Consider the following 19,061-nt stretch of genomic DNA (forward strand, 5'->3'; position numbering starts at 1 on the left):
GTGAGCAAGGCTGTGGAATACTCTACCATGAAAATAGTTAGGGTAAAAGTAACAACTGATTTGAACCTCAAGCTCAATAATTTATAAACAAGACTATATAATATATTTGCCTGTTGTATCAAAATGCTATACTTGATGGCCCAGGAAATACTTCCAGCATAGATTACTGTCATATTTTTTGTGAGATAACTAATCTTGTATTACTGAAACCAAACAGAGTTTCATAAAGTTATTCCACTGAAAGAGGAGTATCAGTAATCAATAACAACACAATGTTTTCATTATTCATGGTTAACGGAAAGGTAAAAATCACTGTAAAGACACTAGAGATTATTTGAGCCTTTACCATTTATATCAGTCAGTGATGGTCTGACATTATCTTATCATGGTTTCACAAACCTTTTCCTTCTAATGACTAAACTGCGGCTAGAAGAGCATGTGTTTGCAGCCAAGAGGATGAAGGATAAAAAATCATGGTCAGTTATGAAATATTTTCACTTAACAAGAGTTAGAAAGGAATGGAGGAAATATATTTGAAGCTAGCACACATTACACCTATCTACTAGCATATTTTTACACTGTTTCCATCAAGAAATATGGGACCAACAGAAAGAGTACAGTTTGCATCACTTTCGTACATGCAAAAGTTTTCAGAATCACTGAGAGTTATCCAGCATCCACATTCAGGTGTATTTCAAAACAAGCACTCTATGAATAACAGAAATAAGTATGTATGGCAGGGTTAGGTTAGCATCCTAAGGTCTTTTTTCATCATATACAACCTTTCTACTCACTGTAGCAGTGCAGAATCCACAAAGAAAGGTACATCACTTTATTTAAGTGCTTATGTAGACTCTTCTACATGTTGTTAAGTCCTACCTTTCTGTTAAAGTCTGTGATTTCTCTGATTCACTCATGCAATGAGATTTTTTTCTTACATATAACAGGAACATGTGTGTGTCTTCATAAGGGTATATTTTTAAGCTGATATTTTGAAGGCAGTGCAAGTTTGAGTAGCTGTGGCCCTCCAGATCTCTCCTGAGCCCAGGTGCTCTTTCACACACCTTTGTTCTCTCCTTGTCATCAAATGGTGGACAGTGTTTGCTCAGCTACCTGGTGAGAACAGAGACAGCTTAAAAATACACAGGAAGAAGTAAGGAATGTTTAACTTGCTTTAGCACCACTGCCACCAAAGAGCAAAGGATGCATTTTAACAATACAGACAACTTGAAGTAATGGCAAACTGCTACCAAAATGCTAGTTTTCTGCTCCCAGACACGCTCTCCTTCTGCTTACCATGTATAAGTTCTGGTGTTCCCATGACACGATTCTAAAATGATTCAGAATGACAAACTGACAGAAAAACTAACCCTACAAACCCCAAATTTAATAGTTTTCTGTTGGCAAAGGATGGGACAAGACTACAAAGCTGTGAGGCAGGTCTAGTCCTTTAGGAACCACTCTTAGCCATTTAATTGGCTCATTGAATTGCATTACTATATCCCAGCCATGAGTTTCATTAGTCAGCTTGGCTTAATCACAGTCACGTAATTTTGGATCACATACAATTACTAATTTTCCCAGTGTTCTTAATGGACCTGGAAAAATTATTAAAACATCTAATTTCATTATTTAAATTTTCATAGTCAAATAAGGATAAGTTAAACTGAGATTTGGGGGCAGCTTCTCGCATCAGTTCATGCAAAAAGACGTATTTCAGACATGTATTTTGTATGGCTTCAGGAAGCCATTGGCTGTGCTGATTTAATATTAATTAACTTAACCAATGCATATAGTTCTTTGAAAATGTTATTTAGCTTTTTTCCTTGCAATTTTATTCTTTTACTGCTACTGCTATTAAAAATATTAATGTAGAGTTTGGACCTGATCTCATGAAGGGCTCAGCTGTCAAAGTTTTAAACATTATTTAACTTTTGTTTTCTGGGAATGCTCAGCACCACTCAGGACATGCTCAGCAGCTATCAAAATAAAGCTCTAGAGCTTAATCATGTTAATTAAAATCAGGCAATACTTCCACTGTCTTTACCTAACTATTATGTTTCCTTAGAATTTTCCTGTCAGCATATTTTACTGTGACCTTGCACAGTGTTATTCATTTCCACAAATCCTCATCAACATACACAAAAGGGATTGTTCTCATGATCTCACACTGAGAGTTTACTCATCATACAGTGCTTAGTGGATGTAGGGGGTCGGGAGTAGCCCATTTAAGAATGCTTCATTAGGAGAATGAGAGACAACCTTAAAGAAACAAAGTTAGGGCAACACTCCTGAGTCAACAGTTGCCATTATTGCTGTTCCACCACAGGAGTGCTTAACAAGCAACTGCAATTTCCTAATGAAGAGACTGTAAAAAATAAACAGGGAAATAATAGCAATAAAAAGATGCTCTGCTCATAATGGTTTGCTTTTAAAGACTGAGTCCAAAACATCTAAACAAAATAATATAATAATATATAAAAATCTACATTAGCAAGGAAATACCATCAATTCAGTCCTAATACCTTGAATAAGGAAAGAACTCATAGTCATCATAGAAATCCTCTCTTTTTTATTTCCAGTAGTCAATATGTATGAGGACCAGAATGCACAGTTTATTCTACACACTCATTTAGAACTTGTTAATCATTTTATATATTTGCAACAACATATCATTATATCTTAGTGGGATTCTCACTCAAAGGCATTCAGCCACCTGCGCACAGATGGTTGTAGGTCCCTTCCAACTGAACTAATCTATTCTATATCTAAAATTTTCACCATTATGCATCAAAAGTAATTTTAAAGAAGCCAAAAGTTAAAAATATTGTGGGCAAAATGTTAGATTCTCATTACAAACACAAGAGTTTTAGTGTAGGAAAGCAAACACATACACTTACTATTTTTTCCAGAATTTCAGAAATGGAGACTTTCAACATGAAAAACAGTAGTGGAGCATTTTAACTGTTTTCAAACTGAAATTATACACATGCATATATGCACACACTCACATGCACACCCTCTCCCCCCTGTGATAGTGTCTCACTTGCTCTGACAAATGATAAAATCACTGAAGATACTAAGATCAGTCCTAAGTAGTGACTGTTTTGGGGGTTTTTTAAGAAAATGCCAAAGAAAATGAATCTTGCTACTTGCCTAGTTTTTCAGTGGCATACTACTTACTGTTGAGTGTAAAGAAAAAGATCCCATTTAAAAACTGTTAGTTATGGGCTCTGATTCAGCAAATGATGTTAGTGATTAACTTCAAGGACAAATATAAGCCCAAAAGTGCTTTGCTGACTAGGGGTTTACACACAGAAATAGGGCCTCACTCATATCAACTGCTGACCAATTATAATTGTGGTAAATATGCATATTCCATCTACTTAAGCTGAAGGAGGGTCGATTTAGATTAGATAGTAGGAAGAAATTCTTCACTGTGAGGGTGGTGAGACACTGGCACAGGTTGCCCAGAGAAGCTGTGGATGCCCCATCCCTGGAAGTGTTCAAGGCCAGGTTGGATGGGGCTTTGGGCAACGTGGTCTAGTGGAGGGTGTCCCTGCCCGCAGCAGGGGGGGTTGGAACTAGATGATCTTTGAGGTCCCTTCCAACCCAAACCATCCTGTGATTCTATGATTAATTGTGTAAATATATATATTCCTTCTTTCTAAAAAAAACCCAACAACCCACCACCGCCAAAACTCTTAAGTACTGTAACAGGAAAATTACGTTATGTGCTTAAACTCAAACCTCAGACTGAAATAGCTCATAGCTTATGACTTGAGGGCATTGGACTGTTCTGCAAGAAATCAGTTGATGCAGTTGCACTAATTAAAGGGAGAAAGTGTTCTGTTGTTGTAGGACTTTTTAGCATAGGCTCTGCTTTTTGGCTTTTAAAATAATTCCTTAGAATTTAGTTTTGAATAAGCAGATCCAAAGCTATTGTTGGCTTAAGTGTTATCTAATGAGAATGTGCTCAGTGTATTTTAACTTCCATCTTACTGAGGAGTATAGTACCATCCCTAGCACCGGTGCCAATCCAAGATTACGTATAGATTATGTACAACATGCTTTCAATGTCAAGAAAATTAAAAACAATAAAAACAATTCTGGATTCGTAAATCCTAGAATTCTGTATAAACTAGGACCATAAATACAATATAAAAAAAATTTAATTGACACAAAACCAGTCATAGCATAGTAGCTATTCAGGAAAGCTGCTGCATCGTTAGTTCATACTAATTTGCAGAACCATGACCAAGTCAGGTGAACTATCAGATTAACAATTCAGAATTTTTAACAAATTTTCCTAACTAGATTTTTTTCTCTTTTCTTGCATCTTTTCTCTCTTTTTCTCCTTCTTTTGCAATTACCTTACTTACTTGCTGCCTTTCCTACATCCTAAAATATTTTCATTTCTTTTCTAACACCTTTGTTAAAGAACAATGTAGTATTTTGCTTTTTGCCCTGACACTCTGGAGAACTGCTTGTCATGTCTTGATTTCACCCACAGTATGATGGATTCCTCACTTACTTCTCAAGAGAGGGAAAGAGTAGGTGAAGGGAGATGACGGGGGTAAGGGCTTGGGTTTGTCTGCAGTTTTACAGACTTACGCCTGCCCCCTTCTTTCTTGTCTTCCCTTCCTCTCTGCCTTCCTCCCTCCCTCCCCATCAATACTTAAAAAATCATTCCCATTCATGTTGTGTGCACGCACATGCTGGGAGAAATTATAGGCACTCTGCTCCAGGTTGCCTTGACAACTTCAAGGCATCCCTGTGAGTGAGGACCGGTGGCACAGCAAAGTTTCCCAGGCCCCCTGGGGAAGGGGAGGGAAGAGGAAGAGAGGAGGCAGAGGTGCTGGAGCCAGCAGCCGTGTGGAGGAGAGAGCAGTGAGCAGGATGAAAGGGGCACATACATCTCCTGTGGGACAATGGGAGTTTTGCTGGCTGGCTGTGAAAGGACACACTGAGGATACAATGGTCTGTGACACATGAAAGCTTTGGAGCAAACTTTATTGCTTCTTCATTAAGGACCCTTCCAGAATCCCATGAGCTCTAGGAAACCTTGTCAACATCTTAAAATGTAAAGAAAACTTAATTTTTTCATCTTTTAAAAACAGACTTTAAATATTTTTTTAGATAATTCTTGTTGTTGGTATGCTGGAAGCTTCAGCAGTTTCAGCCCTAGATGGTACCAAGTGTCCCTCTTGTGAGTTCCCTGAGTTCCCATTAACTTCAGCGGGAGGAAAGGCTGCCCAGCAGCTCCCCAGAAAGGGCTCTCTGAGGTGAGAACTTGTTTCCTCCTCATATCGCTTTTGTTCATACTTAGGCCTGTCATCCCTCTGCTTTGAATGCTTGCTGGTATACACGCCACGAGCAGTTAGAGCTCAAGAAGAGAGGAATTACTGGACTCTACTTTCAAGCTGAGAAGTCATTTATATGATTAGCAAGAGCAGAAATGAGACTGAGCAACCTAAAATAAGGGGCCATGTAGTCACAGCCAGACTGCATAATAGGAAACCATGCTGGAAAGCAACTTATAAAGAGAAGAGCATGACTCGCTCCCTGACATATCACTTGCACATGGTTCACCACTCAGTCCCAGAATCAGTCCAAGAAAGAATAGGATCACAAGCTCTAATCCTTCAACACAGCAATCTGTAGTGTAAAATATGCCCTACACTGACTCTAGTGATTTCTGGACTGTAAGAAACTCAATCTTGTATCAAGTGTGGAGCACAAAGAAAGGATCAGGTTTGGTTAAAGCAGTAAGCACATATGCCTGGGAACCCTCTAGAGTGACAGTGCTCAGCATCTGGTCCTGAATCTATTACCTGGCAAAGGCAGGATACTGGGAAGTGACGGATTTTACATCTGTGCATTTCCAAACTTTCCTACCAAACTATATAGGTTAACCTTTCCATGCTCAGGCTGTAAATCAAGTTTAAAGCTGATCTTAGCTAAAATGAAAAAATACATAGCCCATTGCTGCTACTTTAGAAATAGCAAGTAAGAACATAAAACCGCAATTAAAATATATAAAGTTGACTGGATTAGTATGCATGCATTAATTTTTCACTTTCAAAATTACACTTCATTTTAAGTTACATACTGATACTTTAAAAATAGTATTTGTAACAAATGCTGTCTGATATAAACATTGTGCAACTCAGTAGCAGATCTGAAATTCTCCAAAAATTATTAACTCTGCATTGTTTAACTATATTTGCATTATTTTTCATTTGATTATTTTGAGGAGTCTAAAAAAATAATCAATCCTCCATCCACTGACAAGAGGGCTATAGGGCTTATTTCCTTACAGAATTTCAAAACATAAATGTAACTTACCACATCATCCAGTTTTACAGATGGAAAAGCTAAGCACACAAATGAAGGATCAAGTGCTTCAAATGTTGGATTTCCATTTTCAGTTTCTTACTGTGCCAGTAACACTTTGTTCTTCCACTGCAATGGCACGTGAAAATCAAACAATTCAGGGTGTGAATCTAGTGATGTCCCTTTGCAATTCATTGTGTGGGTACAAATCTTACTGGCTCTAATGGCTTCTGCCGAAAGGACAGGCAAACACTAGCTGAAATGAAAGGGTAAGTATGAAGCATGTGATTGGTTTTATACTTTGAAGATTTGATCAGAGCCTGCAACACAGCCTTGATCTCAGTTACATCATTGACTAGAGTACTTTCACTGTAACTCCAGTAACACATATTTCTTCCTTTAGAAGATAGACAGAAGTACAATATATCTACAATGATTTGAGAAAACATTTAGTTTTGCCAGGTCATGATTCTAGTTTTATGTTTCCATATTATTTATATTCATGCAATCCTGTTGCCTTATTTTAAATGCTTTCTCCTCTTAGATAGGTACCCAGAGCAGAAGGTGGTCAACTTTCATTATGTTTTATATGTTCAAAGATGGCATCTAGATCTGTGTGGGCAGTCCACAGAAGTCTGGATTAGACAGTGCCATATAGGGGTCCATAGGAGGAGATAATAAAGCAAAAGAGATCCTTTCCTGACCACTTTCTTCATTCCACACTTTGAAAGCTTGATTACAACAAGAAGCATCAACACGGTTTTAAGACAGATGTTATAGCCCTCCAGATGAAATATGGGGAAGTTACTGACTACTTGAAATTTTAAGGAGAAGGAGCAAAGGGGCATTTTAAGGAGAAGAACACTAACTGCACCTGCTTGGAAAGAGAAAGAGCATTTCCATTTCTGACCATCCTCATGAGACACTGCTTCTCAGGGATTCAGAGCTCTTTCTCTGGCAGAACTGCACCTTCATTTGAAAAACACGGTGCAGCTCTGCTGGTGCAATCTGATGAACAAACACTTTAGGAGACGCCATGGTGAGCACCCTAGTATTCGCATTAGATCAGATGCATTAAGACGAGCCAAGAATTAGGATTAATGTTGCAAGTTTTGCAAAGCTTATAAAAGACTCTAAATGCTTATTCATACAATAGCAAGGATTTTCTGAAACAAGCTAAGAGTTTTTAATCTGTTTTAAACTCCCGTGGCTTGAGACAGAGGTAAACTGAGGTTGTTCCATTAGGGATTGAAGAAAACTCTTCATATACATTAATTGTAGCAAACATTATCAATATTACTTGAGAGTATTCTGTTTTCTTTCTTAATACTACAAATTTGGTGCAGCTCATTTTTCAGACTATGGTAACTACGCTAATCAAAAACAATGAATTGGCTCACTGGAATACAAGGAGTGCCACGCTGCATCAGACCAATAATCTTTGCTTTTAACAAAGTGTTAACAAAGCACAGAAAGCTGCAACTCTTGCAATAGCAAATTATTTAATGACAAGCATTAGGGGTGGGATGGAAAGACAGGGGTAGTACGAGCTGCAAAAGACAGCCAACTTACCTTGGGTAGCTTTAAATATACAGGTCATCAAAACTCTTCCCACAAAACCATTTTCATCATGCTGAGTTTATACTGTTTACTCACAACTGTATGAGGTGAATGTCCTTGTGCTTATATTTACTAGGAATTGCTGCCCTGGATAGTAAAGCATCAGGGAAGATGGGAGTCCGAGCAGTAGTCTACTACATGAGTACTACGATCATTGCTGTACTGATCGGTATAATCATTGTGGTCATCATCCACCCTGGGAAAGGTACTAAAGAAAACATGCACAGAGAAGGCAAAATTGTGCAAGTGACAGCAGCAGATGCCTTTCTTGATTTAATCAGGTATGGCTATGATATTGCACATTTTCTGTACCAACAGAAACAACAGTAATATTTAGATTCACACGAGAACAAAAGTAGAGAATTTTAGACAGTGACTGCATAAACTAGCCAAATTTCTTTCATCTGTGTGATACCATTATCTTTAACCTCTACAACGCTATGAAAGAAGATATGGATTTATTTTCAAATTAAGCTGTTGCAAGGGAAGAAACTGCTTTTAATATTCCAAGAAAGATTCTTTCTTTCATGCACAAAAGAAAGACTTCTATTCTGCTATCTGCATGGGTCTTTTCCCCTCCTTCCATAGCACAAGCCTTATTACCAAATTCCTCTGCTTTCCTTTACTTCCAACTTTTGACAGTTTTCTCACTTCACTTGAATCCCTGATTTAGCTATTGATCTTAATTTTGAATTGTAGCCACCAATCTGGCTGCGTCTACTCAACTTGTTAAATTCTATGGATGGGAAGTAAATTCCAGGAACAGGCAAGTAAAATGCTTGAAATAGAGGGCCACAGATATAAAATCTTGTTTTCTCCTTGCTCAGAGACTCTGCAATGCCTCCTTTATAGAGCTAATATGTCACAGATGTATTCCAGGGAGTAGGGAAGCTGAGGTTTTGAACTCGGGAGCTTTTCCACAGGTAAAGCCACCAAAATTTTGTGTTCCACTAACCCATTTGGAGAAGCCAGAGACATGGAGAAAGGCCTCCAAGAGTCATGCTGCCAGGAAGGGGGACTTCAGAAAGACCCATGAAGAGGTTTGCACTCAGATTCCTCAAGATCTATTCAGTTAGGCTGCTTCTAATTCCCTCAGAAATGTCACCATTCTGGAAAGCCAACAAACAAACCCCCATATGTAACAAGTATACATACACATATATATGATTATATGTGTATGTGTTATTTTTAAAGAATACTCAAACTTCAGAAGTATTTATTTCTTAATCATGACAAGACTCTAAATTAAGTGATAAACGTCATGATGTACTAGGCTACGTGACTGCAAAAATTGTCTGAGAAGTAGCAATGCATTAAATATTTATAACTTATTTATTAATCTGGATTCAGAAAGCAGTAATAAATACAAAATTAAAAGTCAGTACTGACCCAGAGCTTTGTTCATTTGGTAATTTAGCTAATATTCTGCTCCATAACCAGACCTGCTATACAATATTGGATACAGAGATTGCAATTGCCAGGATCTATCCTACCCTACTACATTTCATCCCAATAAAGCTAACCAGGCCAATGCTATATGCAAAGCTCTACTCACGTATACATAATTACATATTTGTCTTAGGATTCCTTTGAAAATTAGGTCATCACTTCTTTTATTAGCTGTGCCCCTACTTAAGATATTATTAGAGTCTTATTACTTCTCATGTTTCTTTCTTTCTTTTTCACAGAAATATGTTCCCTCCAAATCTGGTGGAAGCTTGCTTTAAACAGGTAAAAATGTTTTGTTATTTCCAACTAAAACATACAAAGCAAGAAATTGAAATTTAATAGCATTTTCTTCAGGAATATCACATACTTGTTCTTACAGCAGAAACAAATCTTATATATGCTGCCCCCTGTCAAATAACCCCAATCCAAACCAACCAAATCTGTGCTTTATTTTCAATCACATTGTCTCAGTATTTGCTATGAGAAGTGAAGAAAACACCTGGCACAGCAAATCAAAAAATAAGTTTTTTCAAAATGTCAAATTCATAAGTCTACAGCAAGCTTCATTAAAGTCAATCCAGAATTTACTTTTCAAAACCAGTGTTATGTTAAATTGGGAGATACTGAGATATGTACCATTTGTACAGAGACTGTAAGATGTTCAAATATGTCACGTGAGAAATGTGCATAGGTTCAAAACAAAGGCAACAATTTTGTGGATATCAATAACAAAATCAAACTAGGGGACTTCCTGTCACCTGTGATAGGAATGCATAGGAATGCTCTCTCTATGTTGCTTCCCAGATTCCTCTGTCATTGGCCTGGTCTTCATCTTAACTGTTCTGCAAAGAAAATAATAGTAACTAGTTACATTCCTTTTAAAAAAGGAGGACATTATAGATTCAGTGAAATCTGTAATGTATATTTCCATAATCTAATTGCTTCCTATTGACTCCACAGACAATCTTGAACTGATACTACTTACCAGTTATTGCCATAGCAATAAAAAAAAGCTGAAATGTGGAGGTCAAGAAGCAAGAGGATAAAGTAGAAACCTTCCAAAGTCCAGCTGAGTTACATCTTGCATAAGAATTGAAAAGAAAGAGTAACATTTTCTTTAGTTATATAAACAGAGACCAATAAAAAGCGGTGACTCTCTAGATTAAAGATTTGGTCAAGATTAAAGATAAACTAGACTCAGGTCTAAAATCAGCAAATGCTCTGCCTCTGTTTTCAGTAAGGATCATGATGAACTCAAGACAGTGATGCAGAAGAGCAGTATGGAAATACAAAAGTCTGTATCTATCTAAGCTAGAAACCAATTCAAAGAATTTAATGTAATAAAGTCAGGGAATGATATAATTTTTATCTCAAAATAATGAAAGAATGAGGGCATAAAGTTACAGATCTAGCAGAAAGTATTTTTAATAAATGTCTCAATTTGGGAAGTTATTATCTATAACCGGTGAAAGCAATCATTGTGCCTTTCAAATGGCAATTTCAAAAAGATTTGGGAATTGATTTAAGCAGTTCATAACCCATTAGCTTGATCTTGGTTGTACTGAAGGATATAAGTACCTTGAAGGAAAGCGTATAGATGTTGTAATAAATGAAAATGAAAACTATGTGGGGGAAAAAAAAAAAAAAGATGAAGAATAACACAGGTTTCTGAAACACAGATTGTACCAGAACAACGTTCCATCTTTCTTCCATGAGATTGCTCTTTTTTTTTTTTTTTTTTTTTTTTTGTGCCACAGAAGTGCAATGGATCTAATCTCTTTGGACTTCTGTAAAACAGTTTTTAATATGAGGGAAGTGATAAGGGGACAAGATTATTGTAAAAATTGTAGAATTTGTGGAGATAGTAATGGAAGTTGCTGAAGGACTAGGCATACCTCAACTGATATTTTTATAAAAGACATAATGAAATTTGTGAGATGATAAGAAAGTCTGAGAACTTTGTATCAAGATGTATAACAAATGCTAAAGAAAGTAGTATGTCCCTGGCAGACTGTAATACTATAAAGTCACAACAACAAAGTGAATTGGCTCTTGCAGATATTGGCATGTTTGGTTACCTCCTTCTAGCTCTTCATCACATATGAAACAAACATTTAGAAATTAAGAGTAATTTCTGCTTTGAGATGAGAAGTCATCATCAGAAAGAAAAAAAAAATTAAACCTCTCTGAATATACTGACTATATTCTGGTCATTACATTCAGAGGAAGATTCATGTGAAATGAGCACAATGGAGAGAGAAGCTGCTGGGATTATCAAAAAAGGAAAACATATAAAGCAAAAAGAAGCTTGATTTAAAAACTATTCAGGTACAAAAGCGAAACTGGAACAGAGCTGTAAAAGATAAAGAAAAATGTTTATACAAGAAGAAATGGAAATCACTATGAGTCAATTTAAGAAACTAGAAAAGTTTTCCAACCATCAATACCTGAAAGGTGAGGTCCTGGAAAAATCTTCAGTTAGGAGTCGTGGAAACAAACTACCTCATCAGTTTTAAGATGCAGCTTGAGAAATTCTTTCGATAAAGTATCCTACATCAACAGGAAACTTGACTCAGTGACCAGCAGTCCTAAATCTATGTTCTTAATTAAAGATGTCCTGTTTACATCTTTAATGATTTAACAGACTTAAAGATACTGTTTACATTATGTATATTGTATTTCTCATGTGCTTTGCAGCTTAAAGGGATTTCCAACAAATGGTTCAAAATACGGGAAATGTATTGTGAAAGTTTTTTTTTTTACTTTTAGCAGCAACTATGCTTACTGAAGCACGAGGATTTTAATCTGTCATACTGATATTATTACCTTTTGAATCAGGTACCAAACCCTAGATTTGTAGGTATAAATAATTTTGTTGTAGCAGATTTGTTAAACTAAAAAACATTATACAGGAGAAACAAGTATGTGTAAGATTCATATGTATCCAGATGACCTTGAACATCTGACTCCATAACTTTATTTTCAAAAGTTTACATCAGGTTTTTCATATGTTTCTCAGAAGACTTATGAGGAAGGATGGTCGATCTGGCACTAATCTGGTTCTGTAACACCATATTTGCTGGCCCAAACACAGAACAGACCACTACTCAGTTATCCACACTCAAAGCCATAATACTGACCCATAGCTTTGCACACCTGGAAACCATCACTGGCGTATGCACTCCGCATTCAAATCACACCTTTTGAAATATTAGGTGTTCATATTCTGTTTTCAAGCATCCTTAGGCAAGTTTGTTTCCTGACACTGGAAGGTTTTTCTTTCTTTCTCACCACAGCCAGCAGATAGGTCCTCTAATGACTGTGTTAGGACTCACAGCAAATTTTGAACCTATTACTTTCCCCATCAACAGCAAGCACTTCCCAAAGCAGCTCCACTAATACACAGGACCAACTATCATTTCCAAAGCTTTTAACCTCAAAAGATCAACTATTACTCAAATTTTGTAACACCAAGACATGGAAATTTTACTATCCTTTGCATAATTAATTTTAGTGAAGTAAAGTTAGTTTTCTGGATGTGGAATTGCTCTTCTGCAAAATGAAATGGAGCTGTGCGGAAAGGGTAACCAATGTCTGAGGGAGGGCTTATAGATGGAGTCGGAAAAGCTTTTACAGGATTGCTGCTGGGAGAAGAAGAGTCACAAAGGAAAACTGGGACCTTAGGACATATTTAGGAAGGATCTTCCTAAATTTTCTACAGTTCCTCATTCAGACTTCTGGTCCTTTGGATTCCCTTTCCTGTTCTTTCCCAGCAAGTCTGTGAGGCAAACAAAGCTACCTCCTCTTGCTGCTTCTTCTCCTCCTCCTTCTCCATCTTTGCACATTTTCTTCCCCAGAAACAGGAAGAGTGTTGGAACAAAATGCCCCTTCCCCTGTAAAAAGGATCCCCCATTGTGGATCCCAGAAGCCAGGAGGAATCCCTGTAGAAGAGAAAGACAGTTCATGGAAAAGCTAAGGAAATCCTTTCATATAAATCTTTCCACTGAGAATCAGCAGAACCATTTCAGACTTAGCTGGCGGCATTCAGCCCCAAGCCCCAGGAAAGTCTACAGGGAGAAAGAGCCACCCTTGCCTAGCATGCCAAGTTGAGAAGAAGAATCTGGAAAGTGTTGGGCTTTAGCTTCACTCTCTTCTTCACTAGTTACTCCCTTTCTGCCTGAGAAAGATCAAAGTCCTGTTGGCACCCTGTCTCTAACAGGATGCCCTCCAATTAAACCAGTGGCAGATAAGGATCACTGGGAACAACAGATTGTTAATCCAAACAGCATACTTTCTGGTGCTCGTTATTTCCATATGAGATACGTTGCTACCTTCACTATGCACTGATCATTTGGGGGCTTTTGTGATTTTATCAGCAACAGGAGAATCTGAAAAGACTGATTGCAGATAAATATTCCACGCTTACCTAAAACTAGATTACGTTATTCAAAAATGTCTCTATACCACTATATTTTCCCCTAGTTTAGGGATATCTAAAGAAATCTTTGAATTTATCTTTCAGCTCTGGCCATTATCTCTTCAATTCTCTTTCTTTGCTAAATTCAAAAATGCTGTCTACCCTGGGGCTAAGCAGTCATAAGCACTCTGCTTGATAAGCAGATACTGCTTTTTAACTGCTTGATCTTCGTGCTGTGCTCTGTCTATCAAAAGACAAAAGAAACACAAGTGAACTTGGTACATCAAGAGAAACAGAATCAGTTGAACAATTTGGGTCATTCTGTTGTGAATAGGTAGAATTTGATGCCAGCTGAAGTTTAAAGAACTGGAAAGGTGCATCTGATAATTTCATTTCTTCAGAACTATTTTTAATTAAATATTCTTTCCTGAACTCATCCTTATCAAGAGGATTGGAATTGTTAATCACACATCCAGACATGAATACTAACTAATATATGCCATCTATTTCTCAAGATAATTTTGGCTAGTTAAGATATATTTTAACCTGTGTGATCAGCTCTTCTGTAGACAATTTAGAATGCTTTCACACATGGCCATAAGGAAAGGAAAGAAAAAATTAATTAGGAAGATGGGATATCACTGCCTTATTTTTAATTTCTTTTCATTTTTAGGTTTGCATTTAAGCAAACTCGTTGCTTTTAAAATCACCGTTCACTAAAAACTACATCGTCATACAGACTTAGCACAGACAGTGCTAATTATACCAGCTCAGAGTACTGACAGTAAATTATGAGTTTTCAGACAAGTTACCCATGCAATTACCTTGTCTGCAAGTTAACCACTAGAATGGCTACTGCCATGTTATAATGCTGCTTCTTACAAAGTCATGCAATATATTCAAGTCAAAATGACTGTGGGTATCTTGTACTACTAATAAAATAATAATAAAAGTGTGAACAACTAATTCACTGTAATTATATTGTCTATCTCATAATGAGATAACGATTAAGATTCACTTTAAATTTGTTCATTAGCACCATGTCTTGTAAAAAAGTCCAGAAATTCCATTATCTTTTATATTTCACTTGCAGATAAAGTTGTTCATAGAAAGCTGTCAGTATTAGTATGTTCCAGATAATATTTACCTTGCTTCTAATTTGTTCTCCACACATGAAATTAAGGAAAAGATATGAGTATTTTGCATCTAAAATCTTACCAGACAAAAATACTGCTGCTTGGAGACAAAAGGCACCAAACATCCTCAGAAATGACAGGACTTCAATGTCTAGCCCATCACAGATTATCAGGGTAGGTGTGTGGACTTCTAATAAAAATAACCAACTCTTCTGAGATGCTTAAGCCTACAATATGTTATATAAGCAGTTTTTGTTTGTTTAATTTCTTCCATTACCGAATGTTGCAAAAGAACAAGGATCTGAAGAATCACAGTGTGATATCAAAATGTCTGTTTGAGATACCTGAACAGCTGGTAACTCTGATTCCCACCAAGATAGAGATCTGCCTGAAAGCACGAATCACCTAAAAGCTCACAAAAGGATCTCTTATCACCAGTTTCTCTGCAGAGCAGTAATAGTTACTCTGCTATCACCTCATCTATTTCAAAACCTTTAACATTTTCTATCATCTTGAACGTGGTATTTCATCCTGTCACTTCCTGTAACTAGTTGGCTTTTCACCAGTCCACACACAGAAAATTTGTTTTGCGGTGGTCAAGCAATCTCGTATTTGGTTTTCCTTAATTTCTTTTGCTTCACCAGGAACATCCTCATGACTTTTGATAGACAACTTTGGGCATAATAAGACAGAGATAGCCACAGAGTTATCCTTAACGTTATTTAGCAATAATAAAAGAAAGGCTAGCTCAAGTGACTGTACCAGAGCAAATAAAGTTGCTCTGATTCCTGTTGCTCAGATTGCCATTTTGAATCTCCAAATAAACTATTTTTCCACTGCTCTGGAAGGGGTTCTAGAAAGAGTGTTCTCCCTAGTAACGTTTCTGAATACTTAAGTCTCACCAACAGGACGAGTCAACAGATTAGATCTACATTTCTGTGTACCAGTCTAGTAGCTGAAATGGACTTTGCTAAATGAGGTCCTCAAATCCGTATTATACTCCTAAAGAGACTTAACTAATAAGAATTAAAGGCATCCCCCTGCTGGGACAGAATTCCAGAATCAAAGCACAAAAAAGAAGGAACATGCTTATTACAACCTAAAATGATTCCTAACTGGGTTTTTAAAGGTAAGAAACTTCACGTGACTGTGCTTTCTCCTCTGTAGCTGCCCAACTCCTCGGTCTCCTGTCATAATTTTTGAGCCCAGTGGCCAATTCCAACCTAATTTGACACGAGGGAGGCAATTCTCAGACAAAACAAGACTGCGCTGCCACTGAAAAAAAAGCAGTTTGTGACTTAGCTCGTGGCCTGTTTCAACAGGGAGCATCCAACCAGCCAGGCAGCAGACATCTAACACTAACAGCCATATCACATGTTGCTTTTGACCTAGTCAAATAGGTAGGAATGAGAGGACCTGAGAGGTAATGGAGGACAATCAGGACAAAGTCAGTTAAGATGCGTCACAGTTAAGTGAAAGTAGGAAATGAACAGGAAATTTGGTAGAAAATTAGGCTTTAATTCCAGTCCTCATTAAACATCTTGCTTAATGTTTGTCTAATCCATATGCCCACAAGTCCAGCACAATTACACTCTTCAGATATTTGCATTACGGAATTTTTACCTAAGTTTTTTTCTACCGAAAAACAGTAATAAAAATATACATATAACACAATTATCATACCTGTACACATTAAAAAAAAAAAGAAATAAAGAAAATAAAAGAATTAGAAATGTTTGTTGTACAGTGTTTGGCAGAATATGGTCATAGCAAAGGAAAAAAGAGGTATGACATATTTAAGTTACTTTCAGTCTAATGTTTTCTAATTCAAAAAGATTAAAAAGTAAGGAAACATCAGAACACAGGAAAATATTTTAACTAGCCAAAAAAGACCTATTTATTTAACAGTTGGAAAAATGTTGGGGAAAATGACAATTTATAAAAATGCAAACTAAGAATTAATAGTTTTGTCACAAAACTCAGGAGCGTGACAAATCTGCGCCTTTGATTTTGACATATTTATGAGAAAACAAGTTCTGGAAGCTAAGGGTGAAGATTTAGCTTTGAAGTTAATATGGATTTTTGTTGCTTTCAGGAAAGCCAGGTTTTCTTCACAGTACATTTTACCAAGAAATATTACACAAAGAATTAAAATGTCCTACAATAATAATTAATAATTTAGTGTGTGATTTTTACCTTTGTTTGCCATAATCCACAGAATTCCTATCTTTCTTTTATTTTTGTTTTAACAGTTCAAAACTAACTATGAAAAGAGAATGTTTAAAGTAGATATTCCATCCAATGACACATCCACAGTGGCTTCCATAATAAACAATGTGTCAGAAGCAATGGAAACTCTCACCCGAATGAAAGAGGAAATAGTTCCTGTTCCAGGTTCTGTAAATGGAGTGAATGCCCTTGGCTTGGTGGTTTTCTCAATAAGCTTTGGCCTGGTGATTGGAAGCATGAAGGAACAAGGTCAGGCATTAAAAGACTTCTTTGATAGCCTTAATGAGGCTATCATGAGATTGGTAGCTCTAATCATGTGGTAAGTGCCTCTTTGATAAATTCCATTTTAAGTTACAATATTTTTTCATCACAGGCACTGGATAGCAAGTCTGTCTGGCAGGAAGTCAGACAATAAGATCTTTACTATCTTGTAGCTCTTTTCATAAATGAACCCAAGAACTGTAATTCCGTATGTCAATAATTTGCCCAAACATACCTACTCTTTCAGTGTGCTTAGCTTTTGACATGAGAAAAATCAGGGTCTATGGTAGAACTTGCTAATCTTATACAGAGCCATTCTATGTCTTCATAAAGACAGCAGTCACAACAGTATGCTATCAAAGTTTCCTTATATCCTAATCTGACTTCATTAAAGGAAACCGACAAATCTCTCCCATAATCTTATTTCTACACAGCAAGACGTTGTTATCATTAGTTTCCAACACAACTGGTTCCTGCAGTTGTGTAGCATTTCACCTATGTCCTTCCATTGTCACTGCACTGCTTACACATACTCATAATTTTCCTACTTTCTTTATTGTGTTCAATACGTAAATAAACCAAATACATTTTCCCTCAAACATTAGGTATGAAGTCTTTTCAACAGTAAGGATTCATTATTCGTCATGTAGTAAGTTAATTAAGAAATTATGTCTAGTTGCTTTCTTTACTACAGAAAACAAACAAATCAACTACAAAAGCCTACTCAAGAGCACACAAACATATGTTGCAGTACTAGTTACAAACCTAAAAATAATTATATTTTTTCCAGTAACTAAAATTCTGTTCTGCCAGGAAACATCTATACAAAGCAAATTTTTTTTCTCCTTCTTTAAAAGCACGCATAAGATGATAAAGCAGTGGATAAGAATTGTTACTTCTGAGAAATTTCTCCATGGATTTGATGGCTTAAAATGCAATTGAGATATGCTGGATAAATTTTGTTCGGTGGTAACTTGGTGTGAAAAGATAAGTGGACATTTATAGAAATAAGGCTAAACCAAAAGTTCAGCTGCAGCAGAATTATGTTAGAGTTGTATGCTCAGCACTAGCTCTTTCTTCATCTGTAACTGTGCTTACCAATAGGAAAAAATGGATCATACCAGCTTTATTGCAGCTCTACAATGCAGCTAACTCTGGTCATAGAGGTGGCTTCATGCTAAAGTATTTGCCCAGTGCCCCACTGGATAAAATGGGGCATGGCCAGAAGCAGCGTGAACACATTGGAAGTTATCAGCCTTCTGTGTGGGTTCCTTCTCCAACAACATGGGAAACAGCACTGGCGAGATAATAGAACTGGACACTTTGCATAGTCTACAACTATGTCAGTTGAGCCTTTGTTCATACAGACAGAACTTAAACAGAATTGGCTAAAGTAGCTTTTAAATGACACTTGAATTCCAAAGGGAGCCCATCTCCCTATGCATCTGAAAGTCATGCTATACCTCTTGAAATCTTTATCAGATCCTAAATCCAACAGAGTCTATCAGAAACATTTACTGCTATGGTTTAATCTGTAAAGAGTTAAACTCTTTAACTGCTTCTGCATAATTGCAGTCATCCTAACAGTGAAAACTATTCATGCATGCACATAA

At 36.8% G+C, this 19,061-nt stretch overlaps 1 protein-coding gene across 1 annotated transcript in view; it reads left to right on the forward strand.

The window, feature by feature from the left end:
- SLC1A3 (solute carrier family 1 member 3) overlaps nt 1–19,061 on the forward strand; it is a 63,420-nt gene that overhangs the window by 35,874 nt on the left and 8,485 nt on the right. The window contains exons 4-6 of the mRNA XM_054810828.1: nt 8,033–8,237; nt 9,645–9,687; nt 17,211–17,506. Of these exons, the coding sequence (XP_054666803.1) occupies nt 8,033–8,237; nt 9,645–9,687; nt 17,211–17,506 (544 nt within the window). The remainder of the gene's footprint in view (nt 1–8,032; nt 8,238–9,644; nt 9,688–17,210; nt 17,507–19,061) is intronic.

The sequence above is a fragment of the Grus americana genome, chromosome Z (assembly GCF_028858705.1).
Source record: "Grus americana isolate bGruAme1 chromosome Z, bGruAme1.mat, whole genome shotgun sequence".
Taxonomy (NCBI): domain Eukaryota; kingdom Metazoa; phylum Chordata; class Aves; order Gruiformes; family Gruidae; genus Grus; species Grus americana.